Raw genomic sequence first — 24,995 nt, 5'->3', positions numbered from 1 at the left:
TTTCCTTTCTTTTCTTTTGTTGAATGCGCTTGCAGAGTTATATCACTCTTTGTCTTGCTTGCATATCTTTCAGTCATTCTTTGTTCATGAGATTCAAGCGTCCCTGAATCTCTTCTTTTTCATACTTGATAAATCCTTCGATTCTTTTATGGATATTATCACATGATCGGATTTTAGAGTTAATGACCTCAAGATCTTTGTAACTACTGATCTTGATGTCAACACTTGTCAACACATCTTGATTTGATTCATCAGCCTCATTACTCTATAAAGAAATCAGCGATATTTTCACTTTCTTCCATCTGAAATAATTCATACGTTCTTTTGTGAGTTTGTAACCTCACCTATTTCACATTCTCAGTGTCTCCAAATGTTTTCTCTAGGATGTCTTGTGCTTCCTTTGTTGGGTCTACATTACCAACTTTCTCAAAGTTGTCTGGATCAACGCATTGATGAATTATAAAGAGAGTTTTATAATCTTTCTTCTTCAAATATTTGTGTACAACCTTTTATTCATTTGTAGCATTCTCTCCAATTGGTGTTACTCCATTCTTCACAAGATCCCAAAGATCTTGATAACAAAAAATAACCTTCATCTATTTAGACCAATTTTTACAATTCTTACCATTCAAAATTGGAAGATTTGCTGGAAAATGCCGGTTCGGATGAGAAGTCATTGCATCATGCTTCCCCAAACCTCAGCTAGAGCTCTAGATATCAGATTTTGGAAATTAATCCCAATCAGGAAGGTAATTCGAATCAATCTTGATAACCAAGAATCAATCTTTCTAATTGATCATTCCTCATTCTTCATTCGAGTGATTCAACCACACCTTGATTGCAAGATGATTCCGCCACACAATGATTTGAGAAGAAAATAAATCCGTAAAAGTGAAGTGGGGAAGAAAATATAAATTAGGATTCTGGGAGAAAAGAAAGAAAATGGATCAAATTCTACAGAGTTTTTCTCTGCGTTTATTCTAACTTTCTCTTGTTGTGTGTTATTTACACTGATATGGTACCTCCCTATTTGTAGATGAGATTACTTTCACACAAAGTAATCTCTAACTAACTTACAAATGCTAAGTTGTAACTCTGACGAGGTTAACTTCTTCGACGACGACAACAACAACAATGACAATACTTCGGCAAGTTGTATTTGACTTTCTGTCGAATATACAGTTAATACAAACTTTGTTCGACTTTATCGAATGCACGCTATTTCGACTCTGTCGAACACACTTATTTTTGACACAAAAAATTACATATTTAACGATCATTACATCAACCACGAAAGTTTAACTCAGAGTCTATCGAGTCAACCTTCATGAATCCATATTGATTATAGATATCATATTACATTTTTTAAATATTAAAATGAATTTAAATTTTGGACTAATTTTTCCCTTTAGTTATGAATATTTGCTTTCATTTGTTTTCACGTCTATCAAAGTTCACACATAATATATAATATCAAAATATTGCTTACAAATTGACATGTGATTATGTGAATACCACAAGAGAATTTAAATAAAAACAATCCTCACCGATCAATAACCATTTAAATTTCAGATTACAAAATGAACATCATTGTAAAACAAATGAAAATGTTATTAAAAAAGAAAACAACATTAAATTATGTTTCATGATTAGTCCTAATCTGATGGCTGAAGTCATGAGTCATATACATGTATATCAACAATCAAACTTTGTTACATTTATCACACATGGATTCCTCAACTATAACAACCACATGTGAGTTCTCAATCATAGGATCAGGTTCAACACATTCACAAGTTGGAGATTGTGACACTTCTTTAGGTTTTTTTTCATCATCCGAAGAATCAAAATTTATAAGTGTAGCAAGAACATTAACAGAATCTGCAATTTTCTCTGTGCAATCAACAACATCAATTAGCAATGAAGCCACTGTCACAACTGGTATAACTGATAAAAGATCGGTTTCTTTCCATAAACTTGATTGAAGCAATGAATTCAGGATTTTCACCGCGGCTTTCGAGTTCGCAATGTGGGTATCATGTGATGATTTCTTTGTCATTGTTTTGATTGATAAACTCAATTGTTTCAATGCCAAGCTTGATTCGAAACACATTTCTGTGCATAGTTCTTGAATTGTACTATGAATTTCGGCCGATCCCTGCGTAAGGTACAACAAAAATATTAGGTCGAATTAATTAACACATATTTAACATTTTCTAGATATTTTCTTAGATTTAATTACGATTTAATCTTAGATTTATTGTCTCGGAACCATTATATCAAGATCAGACATCGATTTTAAAGTATGGTTTACATCGATGTTGTCTGATGTTAACCTAATGATCCTGAGATATTGAATGCGGAAAGAATGTGTCCGCATTCGATTCAAATTTAAGGTTTAGATTTATGATATAGGATGTATACTTTAATATCAGAGTTGAGTTGTTCCTTTAAAGCTTCCATTCGATAAGCACATTGACGCGAAAGTGCGCCGATTTTGAGATATTGACTCCATGGATGACGAAATTTGAACTTGCCATGACCTGGTTCCCACCTTGCAAAATTGGCCTATACACAAAGTATTAGACATTTTCTATAAAAAAATTTAATCTAGGAGAAGAAATATGTGACAATTACTTTAATTACCCACCAAAGACTCTTCATTACTTTTAGCATTGAGAATGCTTTTATAACCTTCAAGATAAGACATTTTATCTTTAGATTCTTCTTCCTTTGTTGTTTTGAAGTACTCATCAACAAATGCTGCAAAATACAACTCTATTAGATATATTTTTAAGTAAAATTCGTTCAGGCTCCAAAGTTTTAAAAAAAGTGTTTGTGACCACGAAAGTGACTACAACAAAATAGTTTTGGCAGGTGTCGATATGTTATCAATGTTTTTATATTAAATGATAAATTATGATTAATTCACACCGCGGTGACGGCAATCAGGGCCGCAACTCATATATCGATCGAAATTGCAAAAATCTGTATACGATCGCGATCGTTTTTTAAAATCCTATTAGTCTCTACACGCAACTGCAAAGACTAATTTCTCGAATCCATAAAAAAGACTAAATAGACTGTAATACTCTCATTCAAAAAAATATAACACTCATGTGTACTTAGAATTTGATTCAAACCTAAGACTTATACATAAGTTGGAAGAGATTTCTTACTATGGGATCGAAGTATACTTAGGCATATAAGGTGTTATTTATTATTTACTAGTAAGCAACGTTCATGATGACATGTAGTTTTTGGTATAGTAAAATGAAATTTATAATACTATGGAGATAAACTAACCTTCTAAGAAGTCACCAAGTGTTTGTAACTTTTGAGCAATGGAATAGTGCAATTCTTCACCAGCCCAAACAGGACAAACAAAAATAGAAATCATCACACAAGCAGAACCTCCAAGAAAAATAGTTGTTAATCTTTTGTGAGCCATTTTCACTACTTCATCATCACGAAATCCAGATACAGATATCAAAGAGAATGTCAAGATAAATATAAGCATCCCATAATCATATCTTGTTTTCACTTTGGGAAAGAACCTTATAAATGATGCTATAGCAGCTGCAAAAACAAAACAACAACAAAATTAAAACACTATTAATTTTTTCAAAATTTTTTTTTTTTTATATCTCTATTAGTCACTAAATTCACGCATTCGGGTCATTTTTGACCCTTTGATCAAGATCAGATAATTCAATAAAATACATATTTTAATTTGAAATATCAAACCTAAATTTAAATTATCTGATCTTGATTGAACTGTGTAAACATGTGGTTTATTGTCTGCACGGAAACTCGGTCTCATTATTATTTAATTATTTGGTTGGTTTACCTTGTAGGAATACAAAGAATCCAATTAGAATAGGTTCTCCTGTCTCTCCTGATAAGCTAGCTAAGTAATGAGCACCAACACCTAAAGCACCAGCTGCCAATGTTGCCATTGTTCTATTCAAACCTTTACCTAAGGTAGCTCCTAAAAATGTCACATATTACACACGCACACATAGTTAGTAAGAAGTTAAACAAATTTAATTTATATAAAATTTTGTTCCATGGTGCTCAGTAAATCCTAACTCAACTAACAAAAATCGATATTACTAAGTTGAACACTATCATCAGACAAAGTTCGCTATGACCACTTTGTCTGCAAATATGATAAAAAAATGTGATTATGCAAACTCACCAACTGTGTACTCAAAGACTACTACAACAGTCATCACAGCCCACATTGCTGAAAGACCAAAATTCTCATAAAGGGGTTGATAGTAGTAAAATAGAGACACCAAAGAGATTGCAAGACCAACTTTTAGTGAATGAATCACTTTTCTTGGATCATCTTGTGCTATCTCTTTTGACAACTTACAAATGCATAACACCTTCTTCATTACAACCTTTGGCAAAATCATTATCTTTTCCAATCCTCTTACTAGTGCACATGGTTTCTCTTGGTCTGTGTTTGGAGACACCATGTTGTAAAGAAAATGGTGACAAGAACAAAAGAATATTTGAAGATGTTGTGCTAATGCTATGCTACTTGGATTTTCTTATGTTCACCTTAAATGTTTGTTTGTGTGTACTTATAGAGAGAGTAGTAAGAGAAAGTACCTCATTCAAGTTTTCAAGAATAATAATTTAGCTTTTATTTTTATTTTTAATTTAACCCATTATTTCAAGGAGATATTATTAATTTGGAAATTTATAAAATAGTAAAAAAATTTAATCCAAAATTTTGAATTATAATAGATACGACTTGAGTTATCTAACCCTCTCTAAATATATTTCATTCATTTTACAATAAATGTGTCATTTCGTTATTTACCTTTATTCCATTCGATTTCAGTTCACTTCAATTTATTTTATTTTTTTCTGTTTATTTTAAATATTTCAAACACACTCTTAAAATAAAATTTATATTTGAATTTTTCTTAATAGTTTGTCATTAACTAAAGTTCAATAATCAAATGTGTTAAAACATTGAAAAAAATGAGATAGAGGGAGCAGACATAGTATGTCTAAAATCTTATTTTACTCTAAAAAAAAATAAGTGGGGCGAGTTCGACAAACCTTCCATCTTCAAAATCCGAAAATTATATAAATTTATATTAATATTTAGATATAAAAAAATGATAAATAATAAAGGATGTGGATTTAAAATCTTAATTACCTCATCAAAAAATACAAACAAAATTGATTATGCTGGGAATCTTATCTATTTTGCCACTCTTAATTCAATCATTTATTTAATAATTAAATAATATAAATATGGATTAGTGGTTTAAATTGTACGGTTAAAGTACAAATACAGAGACATATTTGATTACTAAAGTGGATGAAACTACATAAGGTGGAAAGGCTAAGTATTTGTCATAATTCTTTTAATAAAGAAATATGAAATAATGAAGTTTATGCTATACGACAAAAGATGACAATGATGTGCATTTTATGAGACGTGTGTGGATGTTACACATTGCAAGTAGCCATAGCCAACAAGTCTTGAAATGTAAAATCAAAAGGTAGAGACAGTTGGCTTTATTTGGGGTGAAAGTTGAAGGCAAATAAGGAAAGAAAAGAAAAGTGACTGTGGCAAGTTGAAATTAATTAAGGTGTAAAAATTGAAATTGTGTGATTGGAATACAGCTAATGGTAACAAGATCATGGAGTAATGGTTTAGATGATGATGACTCTATCTTGATAAGTATTCTGAAATATATTCCATTCTTTCAAAACAATTCATAGGTTTATGATACGAGCTGTATGATCAAGCATAGATGATTAGTGATTAATTTTAACTTTGTGATTGCGTGAGATTTGTTATTGCAATTAAATCTAAATTTGGAAATGATTGTAAGGGTTGGATTGGATTCTATCCAACTTAAATTCTATGATAATATTACATTCTATTCAAGATTTATTGAGTTACTTGCAATTAAGTCTCTACCATTAAGTTTTGATGATGGATTTTTCCTTTTGGAAAAGGTGGTAGAATTTAATTAGGAAAGATTTGGAGATTATATTTTGATCAGTTTAATTGTTTTGTATGTCTATCTTGTAATTTGTGTCTTATCATGTGACTTTGATTTTTAAGACTAAGAGTCTGTTTGAAATGTATTTTAAATTTTTGAAAATTTAAAATTTAAAAACTTGTTTGAATATAATGTTTTGAAAAAGTATTTTCAAAAATTATTTTTTATTTTTCAATTTTTAAAAGCAAAAAAGCAAAATAGTTTAGTTGTGTTTTACTTCTTATTTTTCAGTTTTTAATATTATAAAATTTGAAGAAAAAGCATAAAAAATTTATAGTTTTTATTAATGACATTGATGTAATTTTAATAATTTATATATTTTTAAAATAAGATAATAAAATGTATTTAAAAGAGTATGATTTTTTTATTCATGTATGCTCTTTTTATGTATAAGTAACCTTTTCAAATATGTTTATTTATTTTAGTTAATTTTTTTTTGTATTTCTTAATTATTTTTACTATATAACTTTTTTTCTTCTATTAAACGTGCAATCCCATTTTTTTTTTCTTATTATTATTATATTTCTTAATTTTATTTTAAATCCCCAAAGTAATAAAAATTCACTTTCATATAAATTTATTCACTATTTTGAAAATCAAATTAGTCATTTAATCAATGAGAGTATTGAATCACTGATTTGTTGGTTGAACCACTATGTCATTGGTCGAACCGCATGACTAAACCAGATTAATCTAGTTATTCGGTTGAATAAACCACTCTCTATGAAAAAATGTATAGTTATTAAATCGGTCGAACCAAATGATTCCGTCTCTAAAAAAATCACGACACTATAAAATTTTAAAATTTCAAAATATCATAATTTAACAAATTTATTCTTTAAACTCAAATTCTAAACATATTCACCGCACGCACAACAAAATAGTACATAATACAAATCTAAATAAAATAAACTCGAATAACAAAATAATCCATTGTCTAATAAATTAGATTTAAGGAGTGAAAGGTGTTCCAATTAAGTTTTAAGCAAAATCTAATTACATTTTAATTTAATTTTTTTTATCAAAACGACATCGTATTTTGTGAAAAAAAAGCAAGCAATTAATCTGTCGATTTTTAAAAATCGACAGTTCTTTAATTTTTACCGATTTTGACCGATTTGGTCAATTCTCAATTATTTAATAGATTATTCGATCCATCAATCGAACCATACCAATGACCCCTTTGATTTTTGATTCGATCGGTTCAATCGATAGGTCCAATACGGTTTCTAAAACATTGAATTTATCTCTTTGACTTTGAAATATTATATAGCTAAATCTTATTAATACTATTTTTTCTTTTTTTAATGTTCTTATAATTTATTTAAATTTAAATTTAATTTTTATTTTATTTTATTATTTAATTTTTTAACACAATATTTTCTCCTCCATACTTTATATCAAATTCTGCATGGTCATTACAACTTTATATATTTTTAAATTTTTTAAAGTATTAAAAATTATCAAAGTTATTAAAAATAATTAATTTCTATTTTGTTTAAGAGAAACGTTATTAAAAATAATAATTAAAAAATTAAAGAAAAATATTCATCAAACAAGTGTTATGTGATTTATAAAATTAAAAATTGCTTTAATCAAATTATTTGTATTCGAACAAATATCAATTAATTTTCTTAAGTTTGTAATATTTTATATAATAAAATAAATTTTAAAAATAGATGACAAAATATGTATTTTTATTTTCTTCTTAAAATACTATTAAAAAATTAGACTATTAAAATTGAAAAGTGTTTCAAACAGACCCTAAGTCTGATTTTCAATTGAGAGAGTTTAGGTCAGTTTCTCTGGTGTGATCTTTGTATAAGTTTGTGGTTAAAGTATTGTCTGTTAAATTTGAGATGCTGACGGATAAGCTTAATTTCCATAGTCAATCAACATTCCTCAAAGGAAGATTGTTGGTTGAGAGAGTGATGGTCGTGAATGAAGTGATTGAGTATTCCTAAAGTACAAAGAAACATTGTCTTATTTTTAAGGTGAATTTTGAGAAAGTGTACAACCAATTTATGTTTTATGGATTATATACTTATCAGATTTGGGTTTGATAAGAAGTAGATGTCCTGGATGACAGGTTGTGTGTGTTTTTTTTGAAATATTGCGGTTCGGGTTACTAGGTGTCCAACTCAAGAGGTTAGCATACAAATGTGTCTAAATTAAAGGGATCTTCTAGCTCAGACTTGGTGGCTTAGTTTCTCGGACTGTCGAGATTAATCTTTACTCTGTGTTTAGGGTAAGATCCTTTAATTTGGTGGTTTCGGAGGCCCTAACAATTCGGAACTTGTGGAGTACTGAAGTGGTCCTTAAGGGTTTTGAGATGACTTCGAGTCTTCAGGTTAATTTCTTTGAGAGTAGTCTTATATGAGTTAATATGAACCCTATCTCTTTGGATTCTGCGAGTGATTTTCTTTGCAATAAGATCGAAACCCTCCCATTTAAGTACTTATGTTTTCTTGTTGGTGTCAATCCCCGACTTGAAACTACTTGGGACCCATTAGTCAATGTTATAAGCAAGAGACTACTCTTGATAGCACAAATATATCATTTTGGTGGTCAAGTGGTTTTACTTAATCCAGTGTTCAATGCTATCCCCATCTTCTATCTGTATTTTTTAAAGATGATTGTGAAGGTTTGAAAGGAAATAGTAAGAATTCAAAGAAGGTTTTCATGGGGAGGAGTGAAAGGAGGTGTTAAGATCTCTTAGGTCTAGTTGGAGACAATGTACAAACCTAATAGTACAAGGGAATTAAGGGTTAGGGATTTCTCGCTGGTGAAATAGTCATGTTGGCTAAATTGAGATGGAGATTGATTACAAGTGCTTTTGGTATTTGTTGAGATATTCTTGTAGTTAGATATGGTTAAATTGTTTTTTCTGTTTAGGGGGGATCTCGTTCTTCCCATCAGTTTCTACTTTGTAGAAAAATGCGTCTCTTCTTGGTTTCAAAGATGACGACTGTAACACCCTTTTTTCTACCCCAAAATACTTAACATGTAATCAGAGTAAATAAGCACGCATATAAACAAAAGGGCGTCACATCGACGTTTTCAAAAACTAGAAGCTTTCAAAAACCAACATCATTCATCATCAATATACAATACACCTGGTCATTCAAAATAACACATTTCAATTATCATGAATATTCAAGAATATGCGTTCGCAGCGGAAAATAATGAATACTCATGCATTTCATAAAATGATCCATGTCCCATACCATGATCATCTCTCAATAATCTCTTCAAGATAAAATAAAACAAGTAATGACATAATGCATATCCAAATAAGATATGAGTTCAATACTACTAATCTACCCAGTGTTACATGACCAGAGCATTGACTCACTACCTAGTCTCCAAACTAGAATACGGAAGCTCTACGGCTAAACCTCGAATGAGCTACCTTCCACTTACTTCAGCAATACTACTCCTGAGTATCTGCACGATACCCATGTAAAGGTAACATTCAAACAGAAAGGGTGAGAATTCAAATCATTATGAAGAAGCATAATGATTGAATCAACAACTTAAGGAATTCATCACACTTCGTATAACCATGTAAATGATATTAATCAACATTTATTTCACATGTTTCAAACATCCATCAAAACTCAAGGAGTACAATATTAAAATCCAATACTATATTCCCAAATATTACACATAACTACAATTATCACATAATCACATATTTTTCCAAGTTATGTATCCAAACATCACCAAATTCAATTACCATATCTCATACACACATCACAATCACATCAAGTTATGTACTCAAACATCACCAAATTCAATTACCATATCTCATACACACATCACAATCACAACAATGCATACACTCAATTATCACATGACTCTAATGTGACTCAATGCAACACATGTGACTCTATGCATGCGGTACCTCAATGTGAACCCAACGTTTCACCGCTTTCCGATTCAATATCTAGAATCCAAGCCACCACGTCTATTTCCAATTAAGGATCAACGTCTGCTACGCCTATTTCCAATTAAGGATCAACGTCTACATGGACCCAACGTTCCACCGCTTTCTGATTCAACATCTAGAATCCAAGCCACCACGTCTATTTCGAATTAAGGATCAACGTCTGCTACGCCTATTTCCAATTAAGGATCAACGTCTATTTACCACGCCTATTTCCAATTAATGATCAATGTGTGCTACCATGTGAACCCACAGTTTCACCGCTTCCACTATGAAGCCGACCATGCATGCCATGAATGAATGTACAAATATCAATACATATGCAATTAAGATCATCTCTACCATCTTAACATTCCACATATCACCATAATTCAACTCTATGAATTATTCATCAATGGTACATATACACATTCATAATAATATATCATTCACAATCCACCAATGGTACATATACACATTCATAACAATATATCATTCACAATCCACCAATGGTACATATACACATTCATAACAATATATCATTCACAATCCACCAATGGTACATATACACGTTCATAAAATTATATATCATTCACAATCCACCAATGGTACATATACACATTCATAACAATATATCATTCACAATCCACCGATGGTACATATACACATTCATAACAATATATCATTCACAATCCACCATTGGTACATAAACACATTCATAACAATATATCATTCACAATCCACCAATGGTACATATACACATTCATAACAATATATCATTCACAATCCACCAATGGTACATATACACATTCATAACAATATATCATTCACAATCCACCAATGGTACATATACACATTCATAACAATATATCATTCACAAATATAGGCTAATTATCAAATATGTACACATAGATTTCATCCCAAAACGAATACAGCATTTAAATCTCAATTTTCCACTTTTCAAACAGTGGTAACCGGTTAACGCTCGGTGAGTAACCCGTTACTCAGTTTAACAGAATGCAGATTTTTAAGCAAGTAACCGGTTAACGCTCGGTGGGTAACCCGTTACTCAGTTTAACAGAATGCAGATTTTTAAGCAAGTAACCGGTTAACGCTCGGTGGGTAACCGGTTACTGTAAAACAGAATGCAGAATTTTCTGTGTTTTTCATTGTTGGAGGACTTTCGGACCTCCGATTTCGATTTCGTAAAAAGCTACACGTTCAGAAAATCATAACTCATACAATACCATAATTATATAATGTTAATTTTCAGTTTTAACACAATTAAATCACCACAATCAAGAGTACTCATCAAACCTAACAATTCCAAACAACCATACAACATTAGGGATTTTAACCTAAACATACAACTATCCATTGACCTGATCATACTAACCCATAACAATAAGGATTTCCCCCTTACCTCTTCAATTTTTTGGAAACCTTAGCTCCTCTCTTGTTCTTCCCCTCTTCTCCTTACTTTTCCTCTTCTCTTTCTCTATTGTTGTCAAATGATCAAATGAATCCTAATTCTCACTCTCCTCCTCTTATTTATAGTATTATATTTGGGCTTAAAGCATAAGAACTCTAATTTAATCAATAGACCCAATAAGACCTAATATTTAAATATCTCTAATTAGTTCAATTATATTAAACTAACACAATATACTCACCAAGTTAATTAATATAATTAATTATTCTACTACCTAACAACCAATTAATTAATTAACACTCCAAATAAATAAAATAAAATATAATAATAATAATATAAGAATTAAATACTAAAAATCGGGTTGTTACAACTCTCCCCCACTTAAAAGATTTTCGGCCTCGAAAATTCACCTCAAACGAACAACTCCTGATACGATTCCTTCATCTTATCCTCGAGTTCCCAAGTAATATTGCCATTGGCGACTCCGCCCCATATCACTTTCACCAAAGCAATCTCCTTACCACGAAGCTTCTTCACTTCTCGATCTTCAATTCGCATAGGTGATGTATCAATCGTCAAATTGTCCCTCACTTGAACATCATCTAATGGAACAACATGCGATGGATCCGCAATGTACCTCCTCAATTGAGACACATGGAACACATCATGAAGATTAGGAAGTGACGGTGGCAATGCAATCCGATATGCCACTTCACCTACCCTCTCGGAAATCTGATAAGGACCAATGAAACGCGGCGTCAACTTACGCGACTTCAAAGCTCTACCAACACCCGTTATTGGCGTAACTCGAAGAAATACATGCTCATCTTTCTCAAACTCAAGAGCCTTTCTCCTCTTATAATGATAACTCTTTTGACGACTCTGAGAAGCCTTCATCTTCTCTTGAATCATCTTAATCTTATCCGTAGTCTCTTGAATGGACCTATGTCCAACCACAACACTCTCTCCCGATTCGTACCAACACAAAGGAGTTCTACACCTTCTACCATAAAGAGCCTCAAAAGGTGTCATTCCAATACTCGAATGGAAACTGTTGTTATACGTAAACTCGATCAAAGACAAGAAACTATCCCAATTTCCTCCTTGTTCCAAAACACACGACCTCAAAAGATCTTCAAGTGACTGAATAGTCCTCTCCGTTTGACCATCAGTTTGCGGATGATATGCCGAACTCAAACGCAACTTCGCACCCAAAGCACTTTGCAAACCTTCCCAAAATCTCGAAGTGAACCTTAGATCTCTATCCGAAACAATGCTCGACGGAATACCATGTAAACACACAATCCTTTCGATGTACAACTTAGCAAGTCTCTCCATCGAATAATCCATCCTTATCGGAATAAAATGAGCATATTTCGTCAACCTGTCCACAACGACCCAAATCGCCTCACAATTACTCGATGTTCTCGGCAAACCCGAAACAAAATCCATAGAGATACTATCCCACTTCCACTCGGGAATAGATAACGGTTGCATCAAACCAGACAGATTTTGATGTTCAATCTTTGACTTTTGACAAGTCAAACATGAATACACAAATTCCGCTACATCCTTCTTCATACCTTGCCACCAAAACATCTTCCTCAAGTCTTGATACATCTTAGTAGCACCAGGATGAATACTCAAACCACTTCTATGCCCTTCCTCAAGAATCCTCTATCTCAAATCCGCAACATCCGGAACACAAACTCGATCACGACACCTCATGATACCATTCTCATCAATCCGAAAGACACCACCTTTTCCTTGATTAATCAATGTCATAACATCGACTAATTTCAAATCTGACTTCTGACCTTCTCTAATCTCATCAAGAATGCCACACGTAAGCTTCAACATACCAAGCTTAACACACGAAGACGTCGCTTCACAAGCCAAACTCAAATCTCTAAATTGCTCCAACAATTCAAACTCTCGAATCATCAACATAGACATGTGCAATGACTTCCTACTCAATGCATCGGCTACAACATTCGCCTTTCCAGGATGATAATTCAAACCAAAATCATAATCTTTCAAGAATTCCAACCATCTTCTTTGCCTCGTGTTCAATTCTTTCTGATCGAACAAGTACTTCAAACTCTTGTGATCACTAAACTAAACACATCAAATCGCGATCCAAACAAATAATGTCTCCAAAGCTTCAACACAAACACAACGGCGGCCAACTCTAAATCATGTGTCGGATAATTCCTCTCATGAACTTTAAGTTGCCTTGAAGCATAAGCTACCACTTTCCCTTTTTGCATCAGAACACCTCCCAAACCCAACAAAGAAGCATCACAATACACAACGAAAGTTTCTAACGGATTCGGTAAAATCAAAATAGGAGCCGGAGTCAATCTTCTCTTAAGCTCTTGAAAATTCGCTTCACACTGCGAAGTCCAAATGAAAGCTTGACCTTTCCTAGTCAACTGCGTCAACGGTAACGACAACTTAGAAAATCCTTCAATGAACTTCCTATAATAACCAGCCAAACCAAGGAAACTTCGAATCTCAGCAACAGACTTAGGAGCTTCCCATTGAGATACAACTTCAATCTTCGTAGGATCCACAGAAATACCCCCACTCGAAATCACATGTCCAAGAAAACTTACTTCACTCAACCAAAATTCACATTTGGAGAGTTTAGCAAACAACTTCCTCTCTTTCAACACCGATAACACAACCTTCAAATGCTCGGCATAATCCTCTTCACTCTTAGAATAAATCAATATATCGTCGATGAACACAACAACAAACTTATCCAGATAATCACGAAAAATTCTATTCATATACTCCATAAATACCTCCGCAAACTTACAAACTATTGGCAATTCTTCAATCGTCCTCTTCTCACGAATATCCAAAGTTGCCAACAACATAAACAGCTCAGCACCATCTTGCATCGATTCATCAACTTGCTTAGCAGACACAACCAATCTTCCTTAGCACCAACCTCAGGAAAATAACCGTCTTCTCGAAAACAGTTAATATACACCCGATTAACTTCTAACCAACACCCTCCTCGAATCCGACCTCTCTTCGGGTTCAGGAACAACACAACATTCTCAAAACAAGTTAACTAGCCAACACTGCACTCTTGCATGTAACAACATGATGTTCAAGCTCGATACAATTAGAACATCCAAGATAAGCAGACGCTTCTCCCCCACTTATTTCATTCCCAACCTGCAATGGAGAATAAAACAAGCATTAACAGTGTTCTCACACACATGTCGCATACTAGGGAACAAACCTAATTAAACAACCTGGCCGGACGGACCGACCTGCTCTGATACCACTAATGTAACACCCTTTTTTCTACCCCAAAATACTTAACATGTAATCAGAGTAAATAAGCACGCATATAAACAAAAGGGCGTCACATCGACGTTTTCAAAAACTAGAAGCTTTCAAAAACCAACATCATTCATCATCAATATACAATACACCTGGTCATTCAAAATAACACATTTCAATTATCATGAATATTCAAGAATATGCGTTCGCAGCGGAAAATAATGAATACTCATGCATTTCATAAAATGATCCATGTCCCATACCATGATCATCTCTCAATAATCTCTTCAAGATAAAATAAAACAAGTAATGACATAATGCATATCCAAATAAGAGATGAGTTCAATACTACTAATCTACCTAGTGTTACATGACCAGAGCATTGACTCACTACCTAGTCTCCAAACTAGAATACGGAAGCTCTCCGGCTAAACCTCGAATGAGCTACCTTCCACTTACTTCAGCAATACTACTTCTGAGTATCTGCACGATACCCATGTAAAGGTAACATTCAAACAGAAAGGGTGAGAATTCAAATCATTATGAAGAAGCATAATAAGGCACAATGATTAAATCAACAACTTAAGGAATTCATCACACTTCGTATAACCATGTAAATGATATTAATCAACATTTATTTCACATGTTTCAAACATCCATCAAAACTCAAGGAGTACAATATTAAAATCCAATACTATATTCCCAAATATTACACATAACTACAATTATCACATAATCACATACTTTTCCAAGTTATGTATCCAAACATCACCAAATTCAATTACCATATCTCATACACACATCACAATCACATCAAGTTATGTACTCAAACATCACCAAATTCAATTACCATATCTCATACACACATCACAATCACAACAATGCATACACTCAATTATCACATGACTCTAATGTGACTCAATGCAAGACATGTGACTCTATGCATGCGGTACCTCAATGTGAACCCAACGTTTCACCGCTTTCCGATTCAATATCTAGAATCCAAGCCACCACGTCTATTTCCAATTAAGGATCAACGTCTGCTACGCCTATTTCCAATTAAGGATCAACGTCTACATGGACCCAACGTTCCACCGCTTTCCGATTCAACATCTAGAATCCAAGCCACCACGTCTATTTCCAATTAAGGATCAACGTCTGCTACGCCTATTTCCAATTAAGTATCAACGTCTATATGTACCCAACGTTCCACCGCTTTTTGATTCAACATCTAGAATCCAAGCCACCACGTCTATTTCCAATTAAGGATCAACGTCTGCTACGCCTATTTCCAATTAAGGATCAACGTCTATTTACCACGCCTATTTCCAATTAAGGGTCAACGTGTGCTACCATGTGAACCCACAGTTTCACCGCTTCCACTATGAAGCCGACCATGCATGCCATGAATGAATGTACAAATATCAATACATATGCAATTAAGATCATCTCTACCATCTTAACATTCCACATATCACCATAATTCAACTCTATGAATTATCCACCAATGGTACATATACACATTCATAACAATATATCATTCACAATCCACCAATGGTACATATACACATTCGTAACAATATATCATTCACAATCCACCAATGGTACATATACACATTCATAACAATATATCATTCACAATCCACCAATGGTACATATACACATTCATAACAATATATCATTCACAATCCACCAATGGTACATATACACATTCATAACAATATATCATTCACAATCCACCAATGGTACATAAACACATTCATAACAATATATCATTCACAATCCACCAATGGTACATATACACATTCATAAGAATATATCATTCGCAATCTACCAATGGTACATATACACATTCATAACAATATATCATTCACAATCAACCAATGGTACATATACACATTCATAATAATATATCATTCACAAATATAGGCTAATTATCAAATATGTACACATAGATTTCATCCCAAAACGAATACAACATTTAAATCTCAATTTTCCACTTTTCAAACAGTGGTAACCGGTTAATGCTCGGTGAGTAACCCGTTACTCAGTTTAACAGAATGCAGATTTTTAAGCAAGTAACCGGTTAACGCTCAGTGGGTAACCGGTTACTGTAAAACAGAATGCAGAATTTTCTGCGTTTTTCATCGTTAGAGGACTTTCGGACCTCCGATTTCGATTTCGTAAAAAGCTACACGTTCAGAAAATCATAACTCATACAATACCATAATTATATAATGTTAATTTTCAGTTTGAACACAATTAAATCACCACAATCAAGAGTACTCATTAAACCTAACAATTCCAAACAACCATACAACATTAGGGATTTTAACCTAAACATACATCTACCAATTGACCCGATCATACTAACCCATAACAATAAGGATTCCCCCCTTACCTCTTCAATTTTTTAGAAACCCTAGCTCCTCTCTTGTTATTCCCCTCTTCTCCTTACTTTTCCTCTTCTCTTTCTCTATTGTTGTCAAATGATCAAATGAATCCTAATTCTCACTCTCCTCCTCTTATTTATAGTATTATATTTGGGCTTAAAGCTTAAGAACTCTAATTTAATTAATAGGCCCAATAAGACCTAATATTTAAATATCTCTAATTAGTTCAATTATATTAAACTAACACAATATACTCACCAAGTTAATTAATATAATTAATTATTATACTACTTAACAACCAATTAATTAATTAACACTCCAAATAAATAAAATAAAATATAATAATAGTAATAATAATATAAGAGTTAAATACTAAAAATCGGGTTGTTACAACGACCCCTATGATTGTTTTGTGGATTGTATCTTAAAGAAATTGGGAGCAGGCCTCTAGACTTATTTTTGTAAGGATCTCAGGGTTGGATCAATTCCCCTTAGTATTAAAGTTTATTCATTATATATTAAGTCACCTATAATCAAGCAACTATAAACACACTCCAAATGTCTAAATCTAGGCGTGAGCAGTGAGTGTGATCACTACAAGAGAAATTGTATATATCCAGGAGAATTTTTCAGGGTTAAACCCGTCACTAAATAAACAACTTTACTTGGGGTTAAACCCCTCGCAACGTGCGAAACAAAAAAAAACAATTATCTAGCGTGGGGTAACCCCTCACAAATATGACTGAGGGAAGTTTTGGATTTTAAAATTGAACACTGCGAGGGGTCACCCATCGCATAAATAAATGGCACCATAATCTTATTTTCTTGGGCAGACATAAGTCAACATTTGCGAGGGGTAGCCCCTAGCAAAATTTGACTATTTAGATTGTGAGGGGCAGCCCCTAGAAAAATTTGACTGTTAGATCAAATCACTATTCAACGTGTCAGGGTGACTATTGAATGGTCTGTTGTTGTTACAAATCTGTTAGGAGCTACCCCTCACAAATCTGAACTTTCAGAATTAGCTAGGGGTTATCCCTCGCAAATGTCGCTTTAATTAAACACATTTCACTTCTTCTTCTTCACTTATCCAGTAACCCTTCTACCTCCCACTCATTTTCTCTCTTCTCTTTAACCCATTTAAATTATATCTTCAAACTTTCCTCAATATTTTCAGATTTTGCTTAAAAATCTTCAAGATTTTAATCATTTTAAGGTAAATGTTTATGTTTAACTTTAATTTTGGATTTTTTTTTCATTTTAGAGTAACTTAATACAGTTTTTTTTGTTAACTTTGTTTATCCAAAGGTGTCAATTTGTTAATCTAAAGGAGCTTCAAATATAAAATTTGTATTTGATGTTGGTTGTTGGTTGATATTGTAAAACTATATAAAATATTTAAATTTTCAAAAATTATATATATTTTTATTTTATAATATTTAAATTATAGGATAGTGTTGTTGGTTGATAATGTGATGTTAATTTTTTAATATTGCTAAAAAGTATATGTTTTTTTTAGTAATGTGTATATATTTTTTCAAATATAATATTGTTAAAAAGTATTTGGTTTTTTATGTAGTATTATTGTTGGTTGTTGGTTAATTAAGTTTTGCAATTTTTAAAATAAAAAATTTAATTATTATATTACTACTTTATTTATTATAATTATTTTATTATATTTATAAAAATATAATTATAATATTTATTTCATATAATATTTTAAATATTAGTTATGGATTACCTCTAAAAAAGTGATAAATATGCTCTTTGTGAGGGGCTAAACCCCTCATAAATACTCAAACATAGATTTTTTTGGCAGGAGCTTAACCCTTAGCAAATTTCTGACACATTGCGTTATCTTGCTTGCGCCTACGTCCAAGTGTTTGTAATATGAAATTTGAAGATCATATTTTGCGAGGGATTTAGCCTCGAGTAAATTAACGACGTGGCAGGTCCCTCGTTAATAATTGCGACAACCTATTTAGCTAGGGGACTTGCCCCTCATAAATTTTAGTTTTGTGTGGGGTTTTTGCACTTGTGAGGGGTTTAACCTAGGGGTGTTCGTGGTTCATGAACTGCACTGGACCAAATCACATTTATAGTTCAGTTCAGTTTAAAATAACCATTTTAAAAAAAATGCAGTTAATTGTTAAAATGGTTTCAATTCAGTTTAAAACTAGTTTATAACCGGTTTGTATTTATAAACTAGTTTATAATCAGTTTGCAATTATAAACCAATTTTATTATTTGAACTCTTTTAAAATCAATTTTTTGAATTTCATAACAAATAATTAATTTAAAAAAATAATAATATTTGAACTCTTTTAAAATTTTTATTTTTCTGGAAAAAAAATCGGAATAAATGTTTTTAAAATTTCATGCAAAAAAAGAAATTTGAAAAAAATATTTTGATTTTAATTTTTCGGGAAAAAAATCCATAATAAATTTTTTTCAAATTTTATTTTTGGAAAAATAAAAAAGATTATTTTATTTTTATATTTCAAAAGTTTTCGGAAAAAATTTCACTACAAAAATTATTTTATTCTGAATTTTTTTGTTTTAAAAAAAATATTTTTTCAGATTTTTTTTATTTCAAAACACAATAATTTTTTATTTTTCTGAAAAAATATTTTTTTTATTTCAAATTAAATTATATTTTTTTAATGAATAAAAATAATTATTTTCAGAAAAAAAATTATTTTTTATTTTATGGAATACAAAAGTATTTTATTTTCGGATTTTTTTTCTAAAAAAACTATATATTTTTTTTATAATTTTATTTTTAATTTTCAATAAAATATTTTTTACTTTTCATAATTATAGATATTTTTAATTTCCATTTTTTTCACATTAATTCTTCTTTTTTTTATAATTTTTTTTTATAATTAAAGCAATTTATAAAAGAAAACTGGTTATGAACCAGTTTTAAACTGAATTATAATTGGTTAATTTAAATGGTTCAGTTCATTAATCATTCAAGTGGTTTAGTTATTTTATGGTGCAATGCAATTCAGTTTAGTCATATAGTTTGATTAACCATATTTTTGCATACCCCTAATTTAACCCCTTGCAAAATAGTCTTTTTCGTAGATGATGTCCAAATGTTTGTTGCCGTGTCAAATTTATATTATAAGCATTACATTTGATGAAAAATTGAGCTGAATAATTTATAGATGAGAGGCAATGACTTAAGATTTTATGTTAAAAGTTAAAATATGAAAAAAAATTCAAGGTGGTTTTGACTCTGGTTCATTATTGCTCACATTGCTCTTCTAAACCTTATATCAAAAGTCCTCACGACAATGGTGGTCATATAATACTTCTTATTAATGAGGAGCAAACAATGATGAAAGTGTATAAGGATGAAAAAAATTCAAAATTTTCATATATATATGGATGGACTCTCAATTAAAAGAGAAAGTGTTTAGTGCATCGTTATATTTAAAAAGTGAGTGTTGAGTAATGGATAATAGTGATAAATAATTAAATTTTATTGTTTTGTCTATTTTTGCAAACCTTCCAATTTTATAATTATTGCTTTATTTCAATGTGATGATTTTGACTCCACTCTTAACTCAACAAAATCCACATTAGATTGTTTTAAAGAAAGTTGTGAAGAGAGAAATAAGGGAAATAAGGGAGAGAGAGTAAAAAATGGTGGACCCACACAAATAACATTTCTCCTCCATGATGAGAAGAAGTTTCAACTAAAGGCAAAAAAACATGTAACATTTTATTATTTTACTGATTTAGCCTTTAACTTTCTCGTAACTTTCTCTTTTCTCACTTTCTTCTCGTAGCCAAATACACCCGGTTTGGTCAATTCTCAATTATTTAATAGATTATTCGATCCACCAATCGAACCATACCAATGACCCCTTTGATTTTTGATTCGATCGGTTCAATCGACAGGTCCAATATGGTTTCTAAAACATTGAATTTATCTCTTTGACTTTGAAATATTATATAGCTAAATCTTATTAATACTATTTTTTCTTTATTTTAATGTTCTTATAATTTATTTAAATTTAATTTTTATTTTTATTTTATTTTATCATTTAATTTTTTAACACGATATTTTCTCCTCCATACTTTATATCAAATTCTGCATGGTCATTACAACTTTATATATTTTTAAAATTTTTAAAGTATTAAAAATTATCAAAGTTATTAAAAATAATTAATTTCTATTTTTTTTAAGAGAAACGTTATTAAAAATAATAATTAAAAAATTAAAGAAAAATATTCATCAAACAAGTGTTATGTGATTTATAAAATTAAAAATTGCTTTAATCCAATTATTTGTATTCGAACAAATATCAATTAATTTTCTTAAGTTTGTAATATTTTATATAATAAAATAGATTTTAAAAATAGATGACAAAATATGTATTTTTATTTTCTTCTTAAAATACTATTAAAAAATTAGACTATTAAAATTGAAAAGTGTTTCAAACAGACCCTAAGTCTCATTTTCAATTGAGAGAGTTTAGGTCAGTTTCTCTGGTGTGATCTTTGTATAAGTTTGTGGTTAAAGTATTGTCTGTTAAATTTGAGATGCTGACGGATAAGCTTAATTTCCATAGTCAATCAACATTCCTCAAAGGAAGATTGTTGGTTGAGAGAGTGATGGTCGTGAATGAAGTGATTGAGTATTCCCAAAGTACAAAGAAACATTGTCTTATTTTTAAGGTGAATTTTGAGAAAGTGTACAACCAGTTTAAGTTTTATGGATTATATACTTACCAGATTTGGGTTTGATAAGAAGTAGATGTCTTGGATGAGAGGTTGTGTGTGTTTTTTTTTGAAATATTGCGGTTCTGGTTACTAGGTGTCCAACTCAAGAAGTTAGCATACAAATGTGTCTAAATCAAGGGGATCTTCTAGCTCAGACTTGGTGGCTTAGTTTCTTGGACTGTCGAGATTAATCTTTACTCCGTGTTTAGGGTAAGATCCTCTAATTTGGTGGTTTCGGAGGCCCTAACAATTTGGAACTTGTGGAGTACTGAAGTGGTCCTTAGGGATTTTGAGATGACTTCGAGTCTTCAGGTTAATTTCTTTGAGAGTAGTCTTATATGAGTTAATATGAACCCCGTCTCTTTGGATTCTGCGAGTGATTTTCTTTGCAGTAAGATCGAAACCCTCCCATTTAAGTACTTATGTTTTCCTGTTGGTGTCAATCCCCGACTTGAAACTACTTGAGACCCATTAGTCAATGTTATAAGTAAGAGACTACTCTTGATAGCACAAATATATCATTTTGGTGGTCAAGTGGTTTTACTTAATCCAGTGTTCAATGTTATCTCCATATTCTATCTGTATCTTTTAAAGATGATTGTGAAGGTTTGAAAGGAAATAGTAAGGATTCAAAGAAGGTTTTCATGGGGAGGAGTGAAAGGAGGTGTTAAGATCTCTTAGGTCAAGTTGGAGACAATGTACAAACCTAATAGTACAAGGGAATAAAGGGTTAGGGATTTCTCGCTGGTGAAATAGTCATGTTGGCTAAATTGAGATTGAGATTGATTACAAGTGCTTTTGGTATTTGTTGAGATATTCTTGTAGTTAGATATGGTTAAATTGTTTTTTCTGTTTAGGGGGGGATATCGTTCTTCCCATCAGTTTCTACTTTGTAGAAAAGTGCGTCTCTTCTTGGTTTCAAAGATGACGACCCCTATGATTGTTTTGTTGATTGTATCTTAAAGAAATTGGGAGCAGGCCTCTAGACTTATTTTTGTAAGGATCTCAGGGTTGGATCCATTCCCCTTAATATTAAAGTTTATTCATTATATATTAAGTCACCTATAATCAAGCAACTATAAACACACTCCAAATGTCTAAATCTAGGCGTGAGCAGTGAGTGTGATCACTACAAGAGAAATTGTATATATCCAGGGGAATTTGCCAGGGTTAAACCCGTCACTAAATAAACAACTTTACTTGGGGTTAAACCCCTCGCAACGTGCGAAACAAAAAAAATATACAATTATCTAGCATGGGGTAACCCCTCACAAATATGACTGACGGAAGTTTTGGATTTTAAAATTGAACATTGCGAGGGGTCACCTATCGCAGAAATAAATGGCACCATAATCTTATTTTCTTGGGCAGACAAAAGTCAACATTTGCGAGGGGTAGCCCCTAGCAAAATTTGACTATTTAGATTGTGAGGGGCGGCCCCTAGAAAAATTTGACTGTTAGATCAAATCACTATTCAACGTGTCAAGGTGACTAATGAATGGTCTGCTGTTGTTACAAATCTATTAGGAGCTACCCCTCACAAATCTGAACTTTCAGAATTAGCTAGGGGTTATCCCTCGCAAATGTCGCTTTAATTAAACACATTTCACTTCTTCTTCTCCACTTATTCAGTAACCCTTCTACCTCCCACTCATTTTCTCTCTTCTCTCTAACCCATTTAAATTATATCTTCAAACTTTCCTTAATATTTTCAGATTTTTCTTAAAAATCTTCAAGATTTTAATCATTTTAAGGTAAATGTTTATGTTTAACTTTAATTTTGGATTTTTTTCATTTTAGAGTAACTTAATACAGTTTTTTTGTTAATTTTGTTTATCCAAACGTGTCAATTTGTTCATTTAAAGGAGCTTCAAATATAAAATTTGTATTTGATGTTGGCTTTTCTCCATTTAAGGTACAATTTTTTTTAAAAATTTGAATATTTTTAATGTTGTTGTTGGTTGATATTGTAAAACTGTATAAAATATTTAAATTTTCAAAAATTATATATATTTTTATTTTATAATATTTAAATTATAGGATAGTGTTGTTGGTTGATAATGTGATGTTAATTTTTTAATATTGCTAAAAAGTATATGTCTTTTTTAGTAATGTATATATATTTTTTAAAATATAATATTGTTAAAAAGTATTTGGTTTTTTATGTAGTACTATTGTTGGTTATTGGTTAATTAAGTTTTGCAATTTTTAAAATAAAAAATTTAATTATTATATTACTGCTTTATTTATTATAATTATATTATTATATTTATAATAATATAATTATAATATTTATTTCATATAATATTGTGAATATTAGTTATGGATTATCTCTAAAAAAATGATAAATATGCTCTTTGCGAGGGGCTAAACCCCTCACAAATACTAAAGCATAGATATTTTTGTAAGAAATTTAACCCAAATTCCTGACACATTGTGCTATCTAGCTTGTGCCTACGTCCGCGTGTTTGTAATATGAAATTTAGAGATCACATTTTGCGAGGGGTTTAACCCCGAGTAAATTAGCGACGTGACAGATCCCTCGCTAATAATTGCGACAATCTATTTATCTAGGGGATTTGCCCCTCGTAAATTTTAACTTTGTGTGGGGTTTTTGCACTTTCGAGGTTTAACCCCTTGCAAAACTGTCTATTTTTGTAGATGATGTCCAAATGTTTGTTGCCGTGTCAAATTTGTATTATAAGCATTATATTTGATGAAAAATTTAGCATTGAATAATTTATAAATTTATAAATGAGAGGCAATGACTTAAGATTTTATGTTAAAAGTTAAAATATGAAAAAAATTTCAAGGTGGTTTTGACTCTGGTTCATTATTGCTCACATTGCTATTTTAAACCTTATATCAAAAGTCCTCACGACAATGGTGGTCATACAATACTCCTTATTAATGAGGAGCAAACAACGATGAAAGTGTATAAGGATGAAAAAAATTCATTTATAGAGGCATTTTCAGATGTATGGATGAACTTTGAATTAAAAGAGAAAGTGTTTTGTGCATCAATTGTGAATTAGTAGTGCCACATTATGTTTAAAAAGTGAGTGTTGAGTAATGGATAATAGTGATAAATAATTAAATTTTATTGTTTTGTCTATTTTTACAAACCTTCCAATTTTATAATTATTGCTTTATTTCAATGT

The 24,995-nt window shown here is 31.3% G+C and overlaps 1 protein-coding gene across 1 annotated transcript; it reads right to left on the bottom strand.

Annotated features, from left to right (window-relative positions):
- Nucleotides 1–1,587: 1,587 nt before the first annotated feature.
- LOC127107268 (aluminum-activated malate transporter 2) lies at nt 1,588–4,570 on the bottom strand. The gene is made up of 6 exons (XM_051044565.1): nt 4,202–4,570; nt 3,851–3,991; nt 3,307–3,579; nt 2,651–2,763; nt 2,425–2,568; nt 1,588–2,158 (listed from the first exon to the last, which is right to left on the bottom strand). Exons 1-6 carry the CDS (start codon nt 4,485–4,487, stop codon nt 1,703–1,705), a joined length of 1,413 nt encoding a protein of 470 aa, XP_050900522.1. The 5' UTR covers nt 4,488–4,570; the 3' UTR covers nt 1,588–1,702.
- Nucleotides 4,571–24,995: the final 20,425 nt, after the last annotated feature.

Source organism: Lathyrus oleraceus, chromosome 7 (genome assembly GCF_024323335.1).
Source record: "Lathyrus oleraceus cultivar Zhongwan6 chromosome 7, CAAS_Psat_ZW6_1.0, whole genome shotgun sequence".
Classification (NCBI taxonomy): domain Eukaryota; kingdom Viridiplantae; phylum Streptophyta; class Magnoliopsida; order Fabales; family Fabaceae; genus Lathyrus; species Lathyrus oleraceus.
The sequence above is the reverse complement of the archived record's forward strand: the minus strand, read 5'-3'. Positions and strand labels throughout refer to the sequence as shown.

Bases quoted from the DNA above. Each gene is read 5' to 3' on its own strand.
- LOC127107268 (XM_051044565.1), bottom strand. From the start codon at position 4,487: ATGGTGTCTCCAAACACAGACCAAGAGAAACCATGTGCACTAGTAAGA. The intron at 3,992-4,201 runs GTGAGTTTGCAT...TGACATTTTTAG, and splicing joins AGTCTTTGAGTACACAGTTG to GAGCTACCTTAGGTAAAGGT. The intron at 2,159-2,424 runs GTATACATCCTA...TACCTTACGCAG, and splicing joins AACTCAACTCTGATATTAAA to GGATCGGCCGAAATTCATAG.